We start from the raw sequence: 13061 nt of genomic DNA, 5'->3' as shown, positions 1-13061 counted from the left end.
TCTTGGACTTCACAGAGCTCTGATGCAGTAACAAAAAATAACAAAATACATTCATTTGTCGGTAAAACATGTCAGTTAAATAATCATAAAATGCCATACAAGTGAATTACTAAAACCATAAATATGTAATAGTTATGAAAAGTGATAACAGTGCAGGTACATCTACACATCTTCACACACACACTCACACCACCTCATACATGCCCACGTATACACACACATTACAGTTTAGGTACTGTTGAGGGCTTTGATGGACAAGGGAACAAAGGTATTTCTGAAACGGTTGTTAAACAGCTAACATTGTGTGTTAAACTTTAAACATCAACAGATGAGATGTTTCTTTTTTTGGGGGGGTTGAGAGGAGAATCAGCTGACCTTTTCTCCTGACTTCCCTGTAGGCCCTTTTGCTCCTCTGGCACCTCGTGCACCCTGTCACAAAAGAAACACGAGTGAGACCTGACACAGGACAGGCAGGAGACAGGAGGTCTCAAACCATCCTGCAGTTCAGGAAACAGAGACTAACTACTGTACACAGCAAACAGATTGGATCAGTAAACACAGGCATGAGTCAGATATCTGCAGCATTGGGATTATTAGGGGGATGCATAATGATGATAAAGGTTAAAATAAACAATATAGCAGCATAAACAGTATCTCAGGTTTAATGTGAAAAATAATCATTTTCCAAACTTTTTAAACCTGAATTTACTTTTTTTTTCTCTGTTAGACGCAGGTGTCACATGCTGTGTCATGTATTTCAGCTTGATCCTAAAGTGAGTAATGGAAAATTCCCAAGGACTTGAACTTAATTGTACAACATTAAAATTGTTAGCATCCAAGTTGCATTTATTAATTCATCGCCCACTGAACCAGGGAATGATTTGCGACACGGCACTCACATTTGGACCCCTCTGGCCTGCGCCTCCTGGTTGTCCTGCAGGACCCTGGGTACAAGAGACAGGAAGTCAATGGAGAATTCTGATCTCATGACATTACATCATAAAAATGTAAATCGACTACTCACTTTCTTCCCTTTTTCCCCTGCAGCTCCCAGTAAACCTGGAAATCCATCAGAACCCTGAAGAGGAGGAAGACACACACATTAACATTGCATTAATCATACTCACTCTAATAGTTGTTTGCATTCAATAAATCAAACATTGGTGACTGTTCTATCATACCTTTGACCCCTGTCGCCCTGGATATCCTGGTAGCCCAGGAACTCCCAGTTTGCCCTACAAAATAGAGACATAGAGACTTTCAGCTTCTTCTTCTTCTTCTTTTAAGCATTGTTTCATCAGTATTAATGGACAACTTTATTGATCATGATAAGCATTCTGCATGCGAATTTAGCCCTGCACCTTCTCTCCAGCGATACCAGAAGAACCAGCTTCTCCCAGGGGACCCGTCTGACCTTTTGGCCCCTCGGGTCCATCTTCTCCTCGGCCACCTGTAGCTCCGTTGTCTCCATTGTCTCCCTTTCCTCCCATCTCACCTTTGGCCCCGGGGAACCCGTCCTCTCCCTTCACACAGAATAAAGACTCAAAAGGTGCGTCTCATTTCAGAGGGAGCATCCTACGAAGGACCCAGCCTTCGTAGCCCCCGTAGAAAGCTCAGGCTGAACTGAAATGAGACAATCTGGTCTACAGAGGATTCCCTTTTTGTATCACTAGCTGTCCCCGCCCTTATCCTTTCATTACTAAGCATCACTCCTTTCAAGTAGCAACCTGGCAGCTGCAACTAGCTAACCAAAGCAACATCATGTAACTTAACTTTTTATTTTTTTTAAGGATAATTTATTTTCTTTTTCTATTTATTTAATTTGTATGCTTCCATTTGAACGTGATTTGTTTTATTACCTCATGCTGAGTCTGTGCTTGTGTGCTGTAGGCCAATTCATAATTGTAATGCCAGACTTTGATAAAAAAAAAAAAAAAAAAAAAAAAAGGATTCCCAATGAATCTATATGTTGAGCCGGATGGATCCTTCATTGGCCAGGGAAAGGAGGATGCATTTGTCGGCTTCATTTGAAGGAGTATCCTTGATGGGACACTCTTCATTGAGACTCTGTGATGTTACAGGCCCTCAAATGCACAAACTGAAGGATGCGGTCTCTTAAATGGGACAAAGCCCAAGTCTAAGTTAACAGACATCATAAACCCACACATGATCGTTAACAATGGGACCTTGTCTGTTCTTAATGTGGGGTAATGTTCTAAGTTTCATGCAACAAAACATCCTGATTAGCACAGATTGTATCACTTTACTGCCTCACCTTCTCGCCTTTGCTTCCCTTTAATCCTCTGATTCCATCCGCTCCCTTCAACCAGAAAAAACAAAGAGTAGGTCAACAAGGAAACAGAAAACACATGATGGAGCATCTTTGGTTCTCAAGACTTCCTCATGATGTGGCAAACATTCAATTGATAACATCTTTTCTTAAAATTCCTAATCTCATGTTAGGGTTTATAATATTGAACTAAAGTGTTGTCTTGAGTGAAATTAACTTTTCTCCAAAGACAAACTGTCTGTAGCTTTATCATCAGATTGAAAAACATTTTATTGCTTTGATTCATTGTTTGGGATTCCTGTTACTAATAGAGAACCATGAAATTCATCAGGCCACCTTGAATCCACCTTGAATCCCAGGGGTTGTACACAAAAGCAGGAATATGAGGCCTTGCGTTTAACCTACCTTAACTCCTCGTTGTCCTGGGTATCCAACAGGACCCTGCACTCCGATGGGACCCTTGAAATGAGCCACAAATTTAAAGAATAGTTTAATAGTTTGAGAAGTAAACTTGTCTTCGTATGTTCTTGCTTTGACTGAAGGTGAGATGATGATTAATAATAGTCTCATGAATAAGATTCTACAGCCAGCCAGTAGTCTTTATGCTTAGCTTAGCACACAGACTGGAAACAAAGGGAAACATCAGGGCTGGATGATCAACACATTATCTTTCTTGTCAGTTTAACTGCAAAAACAAGTAAAAAAAAAAGACAATTTCTGGCTTAACAAGAGTTAGGAACACTTTACTTCTAGATAGTGGGATTTAAGAGTCCCTCTGAAAATTTGAAACTAATCCTCTGGTGATTGACCGGTTCAAGTTAGAGCAAGAAAACAGGCCTTCATTGAAAACAAACACACACACATACAGACAACAGACTTACCGGCAGTCCTTTTTCACCTGGAGTACCTTCTCTTCCAGGATGACCCTGTTGAATTTAGAACATGGTTATATCTGTAGTTGGATAGATATAGTTTTGATTTTATAACATGCTAAGGGTCGATCGGATACATAAACAATACGAATCCTCAGAAATATTTGATGCATGTACTTACTGGGGGCCCATCGTTTCCAGGTAAACCCTGCATCCCTTTCTTCCCTTGAGGCCCCTTTAAGAAAACAAACATCACTCAATAAGGGATTTCTCTTTTACCTCAAAGTAAAAAAAAACAAAAAAACTGAGAGTGTCTTACCTTCTCTCCTGGAAGCCCTACTAACCCCTGAGGACCAGGAAATCCCTGCATGACAGATTGAGCATTAGTTTCTTTTCGACCTTGATATGCAATTGTTTTATTTTCTATCTGTTCTCTGCTCGTACCACAATCCCAGGGTTTCCTTGCTGTCCAGGGGCTCCGACGTCTCCGGAAGATCCCTGTTATAAAAAGGAAAATCTGTCATTTAAAATAATAATGTCATCATGCTGTAGAGTCCATATCTCTTGTTGTCCACTGTTGTTTTTCTAACCTCAGTGTATGCATGAGCTCTAAGGCATTATCTGGACACAACATGGATGCAATAAAAAAGATGTATTACATTCAACTAGAAGAAAAAGAATGTTTCTTTGATTTAAAATGCAACAACTTTGCATTTATTCCATTGATTTTAGGAGAAAACAAATAGGAGACAGGAAGGGTATATCACTTCTGAACATTAGTGTAACTTGTGATGTTGTCTTTTTTTTGAGTATCTTTGATTATACTCACTATGTTGCCCTTTGAACCTTGAACACCATCAATTCCTCGAATACCCTGTGAGAAGACAAAGAAAGATAGTTAATGGAAGGAAGTCGTCATTTTCTTCTTGTTCTTAAGTACCCTCAAGGCACAAGAGATTTGTTAAAACAATAACTCTGCAGACAAAGCCATATTTCTCTGACTGTGGTTTATTTTCTGGCACATAAACCCTCTATTCATAAAACATAATTTATTTTCGCTGTCAGGCCAAATAAAAGATAAAATAGGACTGCACTGGCTTAATATATAAAACTTTTAATACATTCAAAATGTCAAAGGTTAGTTAGATAAACCTGCTACTGACATCAACAAAACAAAACCTCGAAACCTATAAGGCCCCCCTGTTGGGTTTGGCTCAGGCACCTCCTTGCTTGAGGCTTCTTATGCTAGATTAACTGACACAAAACAAATAAAAATAGATGAACACAAGTTCTAGCTTGTGCACCCATATTGCAAATGATAAGATAATGCTCGAGGTGTTTGGCGATGTAATATAGCGTTTGGCTAAGATACGCTTAAATGAGATCAGAATGACATAACATCATGTTAACGAATGGATAAGCACAGTTACATCATGATAAGACATTATCACATTACTTTATCTAACAGTAAGACCACATCTACATTCATGTTGATAATGAGAGGAACCTTAATTTCCCCGCACAGATAAACAAAGAGCTGTGAAAATAAGATAATTAAGAGCACTGTATGTCTTTAGGCTAGACACTAATGTGTGTCACTGTGAATGTTTTGTGACTGTGTGTGTGTGGCAGTGCAGAGGTTTTATGACATTGTGTATATATGTCTCACTCACAATCTGACCAGGGGGACCAGGACGTCCTCTTGGACCATTCAGACCTCTGGAACCCTGAAAAACACATCACAGTTACATTAAATGAGATATTATTGGTTGTAAATGAGCGTGACCTTCCTTTCACTTTACTATCTTTGTGACGACCAACTTGAATTAGAAATTTGAAGAGTGAGGGTATTTTGCTTAGTCAGCATTTGTTCAAAGGGTTGTTTAAATCAGGACTTGGTTTTAAAATTATTGTGAGGGACTAAAGGATCTATTGTGTTAGTATAGTAGCATAGAAGTACCGCCAATGGATATTCATTAGTGAATGATAGGGATATGAGGCTTATTCACAGAGGATTGTTTTTAGAATCTTCCTCTATAAGAAGCAATGGGTTTTTCAGTTTGTATTAGTGTTTGATAAAAAGATCAATGCGACTTTCGATTAATTACAGTAACGTACAGTAGGCTACAGCCAGTAGCCATTTAGCTTAGCACTGAAAAATAGGGGATGCAGCTAGTCTAGCTATATTCAAACATAAAACAGCACATAGGAAGCTCATTTATTAAGATGTTATATACAATTTATCTAATTCTTATAGAAAATAGTTGTAAAAACACTTTTACCCAATTGTATGTTTTTTTATGTGCAGCACTATTTCTCAGTTTCTTGATATAAATGACCAATAATGAACCCAATGCCAGGAATAGTTATAGGTTAGTTTGATTTTCAGACTTCAGTATTCATACAGGCTAACTACCTTTGTTTTTACAATTCCATGACTTTATCACCTGGTTTGGTAATCTCTCAATAGGACCAAGACCATTAAAGTTTCCTATAAAATCATTGTTGTTAAATAACCTAATCCAGTGGTTCCACTAGCCTGAACCCTGTACTCACTGTGCAAACATTTTATTAACAGTATAATTATTTCTATGAAAAACTAAACTGTGACAAGTAGATCCTTGGGTTAATTCTTTTTCATTTCTTTCCTTGTTTCTGTTCTTGAGTACCTACTTCCTGCCTTTGGCTGCGTCCACTCACCAATGTCATGATGCAAATACATTTGTAGGCATATGATTGGTGTATCGAAATTAGTAACGGGTTAGTAAGGGTTATTCTATCATAAGCAAAAATGCAGAGCATCTTGTTTCCTAAAATGTGTAACAACTTCTGTAAAATGATATTTAGGGTTAAAGTTGGGGTAGGGTGTGTGTATGTGTGTGTTTGTGTGTATGTGTCTTCACTGAAATACTTTATATTACAGTATTTTGGATTAAAATCAGGTTGGTAAATGTAAATCTTTCATTTTTATGTGTATGATGTTTTCGATTGTATGTGACACTTACAGCATCACCTGGTTGTCCTCTTGGTCCGGACGGCCCCTCAGAACCCTACAAAGCAACACAAACATTAATACATCCTGTACTTACAAAAACAAAACACATGACAACCCTGAACCAGAGGTTCCTCTCACCTTCTCTCCTGGCTCTCCAGAAGGACCCAGAGGACCAGGCTTCCCCCTGTCTCCCTGAGAAAAACCACACACATGAAAGTAGTAAGCATGTGGCTTCATGAAGAATCTGTTTAGCACCCCCCACTTATTGAGGCAGATTACTTACTTTATGTCCTTTATTTCCAGGAAGTCCTGGCAAGCCATCAAAGCCTCTATCCCCCTGAGAAAGAAGAGACATACGTTTATATTTTAAGACGACAGAAGAGTCGATTAGCTTTTAACAAGTGACATCACTTCTTCTGCACCTTTGCTCCAGTCTCTCCAATTGCACCGCGACCCCCGTCTGTACCCGCACGACCCTGACAGATATAAACACAAATTACACATCTTAAATTCTACACTGACTAACTGTATATTTTTGAAATAAAATAAAAATATATTTTATTGAAAATGACCATGAGAAACTTAATAACAGAAAAGGAAGAAATTGACTAAGACAAATTGAAATAATATGTCTCACTCTTTTCCCGATGCGTCCGTTCTGACCTGGGATACCAGGCAGCCCTGTAGGACCCTGAGGTGGAAAGGGGGCATAGATCACAAAAGTTGAGTTTGTTTTCAGATGAGCTAGGTGTTATAAAATTAAAAGTGTGTTTTCAAGACAACCAGCTGACTCACCGCTGGCCCCAAATCTCCACTGGACCCCTTCAGCCCAGAGGGACCTGGTGCACCCTGGGGGAAAAAAAGGTGACAACACAATGATGTAAACATGTCCTGTGTGAATCTACCAAATACTGGACCACCACAACAGAAGCCTCTTGTCATGGCTTCTTTTTTTGTTTCAAGTGTAATTACACTCTACATGTTTTGGGGTGACTCCTTTAAATGCAATTTTGTCACAGCTCGCAAGATGACTGTCACAGCACACAATGAAGAAAAAGTCATCGTTTTACTTTATAAGGATGCCAATTAATATTTTCAATGTCTGACACATGTTGGCTGCCTTAATCTTTATTCAATCAATCAATCTGTATTTGTGTGGAGCAGTTCATAACAAATATAATATGATATGATTTCACTCACTAGTGGTCCAGGTCTTCCCCTGAGGCCGAGCGGCCCTGGAGGTCCCTTCATAGCGAGCTAGAAGAGGAGGAAGACAGAGCAGTCCAACATCAGTTCACTTTATGTTTTAAAGAGGTGATGGTTATATTTCAGAAGTTTGACTACCTTGGTTTGCTGCAGGATGGCCTGAGCCTGCGCCTCCTGTGCAGACACGACAGTACCCATCTTTGGATCGCCACCTGACTGGAACTACACACATGCACATACAAACACACAAACACATGGCGACAAGATCAACACAAGACAAGTCAATACCCCACCCAGTGGTCAATATGTAGCACTGCCATCGAAATCCTGCATACACAAAAAGGTACAGATGAATTAAATTAAAGGGATATTATGAATAATGAAGTGAAGAAACACAAAATGTAAATGCTTCCATACAGAGTACAATGGATCTGTGAACAGTTTGTAAGTATGGAAATTATGTTAATCATTGATGAATTGATTTTAAAAAAGAAATGGATCAAACAAATAAATCCAGTAATACACTGAGAGGATGAATCTAAAGTGTCTGAAACATTAGATGGACACCTCTTTGTAAAATGGATCTGAAGTGTTAAGTGATGAACATCATTGCAAAGTCAAACCAATTTGTCCAAAAAATCCTGATCCATACGCTTTCTCAGTTATAATATGACAACATTCAAATGTACCCTGAGGCCTAGCAAAGAGTTTTTAACACCAAATAACATCCATAGCAACCTGATGGTAGATTGTAAAGACTCAGGCACCAAGGAGTGTGTTCATGTTACCGGTATGAGCATTATGTTTCCTGGGGGTCCTGGTATCCCATCAGCCCCATTAAGGCCTGGCCGCCCTGGAGGGCCCTGAGAGGAGGCAGAGGACGAGAGTTATGAAGGGACATTGACTTAATGTGGACTCATGTCAATCACAGAGCAAACAGGTGACAGTCCTCACCAGCTCCCCGGGGTCTCCTCGAGGTCCTACAGGTCCTGTGATTCCTGGAGGCCCTGGCTCCCCCTGCAAAAACACAGACCCACAAAAACAAAATATAGCTGAAAATAAAGCTTAATGTTTCTTGTGCCATAAGCTCAATGACTTTTTTTTAACCATTCCCACATGCAGGGCTTATTTTGTACATGAACATTGAGAAAAAGTGATATTCTTTTGCAGAAAAATATACTGACCTCAGGTCCTGGAGGCCCGTATGGTCCGGTAATCTGTGTTCCCTGCAGAAACAATACAGATATGAACTATTTCTCTGTTCACTTTTCATGACAGTTATACTACTATAGATCAAAACCTGACTTCCTGTACTGTTATCCTAACAATCCTAAACCTGAAGAGTTTCTTATGAGAGATGATTGAGGCTCTCACTTATCCATGAAAGAAATGTAAAGAGTGGGATATTTCACATTTAAATTATTTTTAGGACTTTTGACAGTAAAAAAAATGTGACATTATGACGATAATTTCCATTCCTCAATTTTTCAAGAAAACCATTGGATAAAATCTGACTCTAAATAACAGTCATAAATTTTAGTGTTTGATTTATTAATGAATGGGGCACCTTAAAAATAACGTACAATAGTTACAAAGTAATTCAAAACAACAGTATTGCTATAAAATTATCCCCATCAGTTATTGACAGCTTTATTTCATATAACCAACCCTGTGTTTTACCTCTGTGGCACTTCTAAACAGCAGTTTCCTGTTTCTTATAGGCAGACCTCTACACTGATACCAATTTATCTCTGACAACTCAATGTTGGTCCCTCCTTTCAGTAAACAACGATTGTTAAGTTAGGTAACATCCAGAGCTTCTGAGTCTTCACTGCCGTCTCGTGTTTTCACACAAGCTGTCAATCTTAAATTATTTTCATCATCTTAATAAAGAATCCACAGGTCAATCCAGAAACAACTACTATAGATATGAGATAGATGTATTATTGGATCAAATAACAAGTATATTTGATCGATGACTTCCTTCTGGTACTTAAAAATGATTAAGTCAGAGTTCAAAACTTTCAAATCAATATGAAGCTTCTTAATAGTTTTTCTTACCGCTCCCAGTAGGCCAGGCTCTCCTTTTTCTCCTTTCTCTGGTAAATCCTTACAAGAAGATGAACAAAGAATTTGAACACGGTATTAATGCAGAGATGGGTAGTTTTCTAATCTGTTAACTTGATCCTTCAGTTTAACTGTAAAGATCTCATTGTGACACAGTTTGGATAATACCTGCGTGTTAAGAGACATCTCCCGTTCTCTCTCGGCCGGTCCGTAGCGATCGTCATCTTCTTCTTCATATTCATACTCATTAACATGGTAGTATTCTGTTGTGTTGTCGTAGTCTTCATACTCAATGATCTGTCCAACAAACACACGCAAATTTCAGTTGTGTGAAATGTGGAGAAAAAAAGGTGAAAAAAGAAGTAAGGAGGTAAAGACGACATGTGAACCCGGAGCTTATGCTGCTTTTCATCCTGATGAGTCTCACCTCATACTCTGTGACGTTAGGGCCTGAGGTCACCGTAGAAACAGAGAGCTCATCATAGAGGTCGCTGTAGTCAAACTCCTCGAACTCTTCGACAACATGTTTCTTTGGGACTCTCTCCACCTGAAGGCCATAAAAAAATCAATATTGGTGTAAAAAGGTCCCCAAAAAAACACATTAATAACATTAATACATGGGTTAATGTGTATGATAAAATGTGCATAAATATAATGAAAGAACCCAATGAAACATCAGATTCCTCTTGTAGTACTTTCTGGCAAACATACCTTAGAACAAAGCCCACATGTGGCACACATAAAGTTACGTTTTTGTTATTTATATTAGCTCCTTTGATGCATCATGTTGAAGCATGATGGCGTCATTAGAACACAGAGTGTGTACATCTCAAGTTTACTGTTGGCTTCTTCCTGCTGATAACCTGGTGGAGGTGCTAAAATAAAAACAACAGAACACACATGAACCAGGATTCCTGGAGTGTTTTGAGCTGTTAGCTGGATGATAAATCAAACAGCAGCAGAGGAAGGTTTGAAACTCTTCCCAGGCTAGCAGAGAATTGGCACCGAGAAGCTGGCAACGTATCACAAAAGCATGTCTTGTGTTTTGAATACGGAGATCAGAGGAAACAGATAAGAGAGAATGTAAAAAAAAAAAAGAGAGCTGGGTGGACACATGCAGCTTTTTTATGATTCAATACTTTGTTCATTACTTACTGTATCATTCTATCAGCATTAAATAAACATCTGAATGATGCTTCTAGTGGTGAGAGTTTATGAGTGTAGAAACAGATGTAGACAAATTCTGCGCATGCAAATTTGATCAATATAATAAAAAACACAATGTTTTGAGCTGAATGCCTCATTTACATTCCATGGTAAGAGTCTTCTCCGCAGCCCACAGTGAAGTTTTAATTTACGACAATCACAGTGTGAAAATATATGACAGACAATCATGAAAACATTCGTCTTCTGTCATACATGCCCTCTAAACTGTTCGTAAATACCTGTAATGGTTTTACTCCTACAAATGAACCCCGAGGGGGATTTACAACATCTTACACCTGAGATTCCTCACAGAGATTGTTACATGGGAAACCTAGCAGGTAGGATTTATTGGGATCCCATTGATCATTGTGCGTTCAGGCTGACATGTGGTTAAGCTTCTGTGATTGGCTGTTAGAATAGGGACTTAAATAACATGTCAACCAAACTAATTCATTTATCTGGCAAAAGTGTCTGGACCTCCTCCCAATCAGATTCCATCCATTCTGATTCAGGGCTTGTAAATCAGAAAAGTTGATCAGTATGGGTTGGTTTTTAAGCATCTTTGAGGAATTTCTGCTTGCAATCAAGATTGCTGCAGCTGAAATGGAATGCTCTGAATCAGCTCTTGCATAATCACAGCTGTCAATAACTCATCCTAAAAAACGAGCCGAGCACCTGGAAACAAGCTGAGTTAACATTTGCAGCACCTCAGCCCGCAGTCAATTTTGACACCCGTGTCTGTGTGTCTGTAGGCCTTAAGCCTGATCTTCAACATGAAATTGATTAATTATGTCTGCTTAGCCTTAAATTTATGCTCGGAGAGAAAATAAATGCTGCCATTTACTAGCATTGACTACATTACACAACAATTAAAGAGAAATCAGGTAACCTTTGTTGCTCTAAAACAGTAGCTACCCATTGCATAGTGACAAAATATCCATAATTTAACTTAAAAACATTACTGCTCTCTCACAGTGTTCCAATTCCAATTTCAATCACTGAATCTCCCCTTCATGACTCCTCACGGGGTTGTTAATGATGTAAGAGAAACATGAAAGAAGTTAATTGGCCAAAGAAAAAGTTAACAGTGGAATAGAAGAAAAATAAATGTGGGAAAGTGGTACAAAGAAGTTAAAGGATAAAGTGTAATTATATCCTTAAGTTAATTAGATATTGTGTTTTTTTCTTATAGCTGTACCATGGTATTTTCGTTATTGTGGACAATGTATCAGGTACGGTATGACATGGTATGGTATGGTATGATATCCTGAGTTACCCTGCAATTCCCACCCCTAATAACGAATGTTGAAAACTAACTTACAAGTTCAGGAAATGCCAAGCGGACTTACCTCCTCAGCCTCTGCTAATATGGTGTTGTAGGGCAAAGGTGCGTCACAGTCTGGGATGTAGTCCTGACAGTAGGTTTCTGCTGCCCTTGGGTCTTCAACAATCAGCAGCTGCTGGATGTCTCCCTGTGTCAGAAAAAAACGGGCAAATCTGTGACTCATCACACATTAGTGAAACCATATGACCATCAGGAATGCACATGAGGTGTCACATAATATTATGCTTCTCATCACTCTCCCTCGCTGTGCTATAAGTTGTCAGTTATAAGTTGTATATGAATGACATGTCATACCATCTGTCTCCCTTGTCTTTGACCGTATGTGTTCATTAGTATGATCAAAGTGGCTAAACAGGCTGCTTTTCTTTTCTTTTCTTTTTTAATCGCTGCGCTGCACTTAATCGTCTCCAGAGCTTCAGACTAAACTTGCTGCCAGCATATTTAGGCCAAACTCTTTCTTCCTCTGCTCAATTTTTACACATCCACACACACGGAAGAGAGCCCAAGACAAAACAAGGCCTGGGTGTTGTCCATTTAAACAGATGGACCACCTGACATTATACTGAAAACAAAGGTCAATGTTCACCGACAGGATCTGTCAAAATGACCTCCCACTGCTGAAGACAACAACAGAAACAGAATGTATACAAGCTGAAATATATTTAACAGAGAAATTGAAGGAGTTTCTGTCCAGAACTTGTTGTGAAAAACATTCAGTAATTTGTGAGTTTAAGCTAAAGTGGAATTCTGCAAAAACTGCAGATAAGAAATATTTAAATAATAAGGACTCTATAAGCCAAACTAATTGCCACAGCTTTTACTGCAAACATTAAATAATCTGCACTGAAGGTTTGAAGCAGAAGTAAAGGAGCAGTATACCCTCCCAACCACTGGAGGGCAGCGAATAAGACAGGTCTGTATGTTTATTCATTGTCCCACTGATGGAGAAATCAAACAAGCTGCAACAAGCAGAGACACTTCCTTACAAGACACACAAGGAACCGATCATGTGTTTTCGTTTTCTGCCAAGTTTTGAGTTTACTCTTAACAAAGGGGATGATGTGGAGGAGATTAACTTGT

At 38.9% G+C, this 13061-nt stretch overlaps 1 protein-coding gene across 1 annotated transcript in view; it reads right to left on the bottom strand.

Moving 5' to 3' along the window:
- The window catches only part of LOC132987968 (collagen alpha-1(XI) chain-like), a 45358-nt gene that overhangs the window by 14956 nt on the left and 17341 nt on the right, over positions 1-13061 (bottom strand). The window contains exons 6-33 of the mRNA XM_061055007.1: positions 11986-12108; positions 9858-9977; positions 9599-9727; positions 9425-9472; positions 8548-8589; positions 8318-8380; positions 8152-8226; positions 7502-7585; positions 7358-7414; positions 6953-7006; positions 6795-6848; positions 6580-6633; positions 6441-6494; positions 6296-6349; positions 6168-6212; positions 4836-4889; positions 3992-4036; positions 3607-3660; positions 3482-3526; positions 3344-3397; positions 3172-3216; positions 2696-2749; positions 2276-2320; positions 1362-1523; positions 1182-1235; positions 1025-1078; positions 900-944; positions 376-429 (exon numbers count right to left, since the gene is read on the bottom strand). Of these exons, the coding sequence (XP_060910990.1) occupies positions 376-429; positions 900-944; positions 1025-1078; positions 1182-1235; positions 1362-1523; positions 2276-2320; positions 2696-2749; positions 3172-3216; positions 3344-3397; positions 3482-3526; positions 3607-3660; positions 3992-4036; positions 4836-4889; positions 6168-6212; positions 6296-6349; positions 6441-6494; positions 6580-6633; positions 6795-6848; positions 6953-7006; positions 7358-7414; positions 7502-7585; positions 8152-8226; positions 8318-8380; positions 8548-8589; positions 9425-9472; positions 9599-9727; positions 9858-9977; positions 11986-12108 (1821 nt within the window). The remainder of the gene's footprint in view (positions 1-375; positions 430-899; positions 945-1024; positions 1079-1181; positions 1236-1361; positions 1524-2275; positions 2321-2695; positions 2750-3171; positions 3217-3343; positions 3398-3481; positions 3527-3606; positions 3661-3991; positions 4037-4835; positions 4890-6167; positions 6213-6295; positions 6350-6440; positions 6495-6579; positions 6634-6794; positions 6849-6952; positions 7007-7357; positions 7415-7501; positions 7586-8151; positions 8227-8317; positions 8381-8547; positions 8590-9424; positions 9473-9598; positions 9728-9857; positions 9978-11985; positions 12109-13061) is intronic.

This window comes from Labrus mixtus, chromosome 2 (genome assembly GCF_963584025.1).
Source record: "Labrus mixtus chromosome 2, fLabMix1.1, whole genome shotgun sequence".
Classification (NCBI taxonomy): Eukaryota; Metazoa; Chordata; class Actinopteri; order Labriformes; family Labridae; genus Labrus; species Labrus mixtus.
This window is presented reverse-complemented; position numbering and strand designations above follow the sequence as displayed.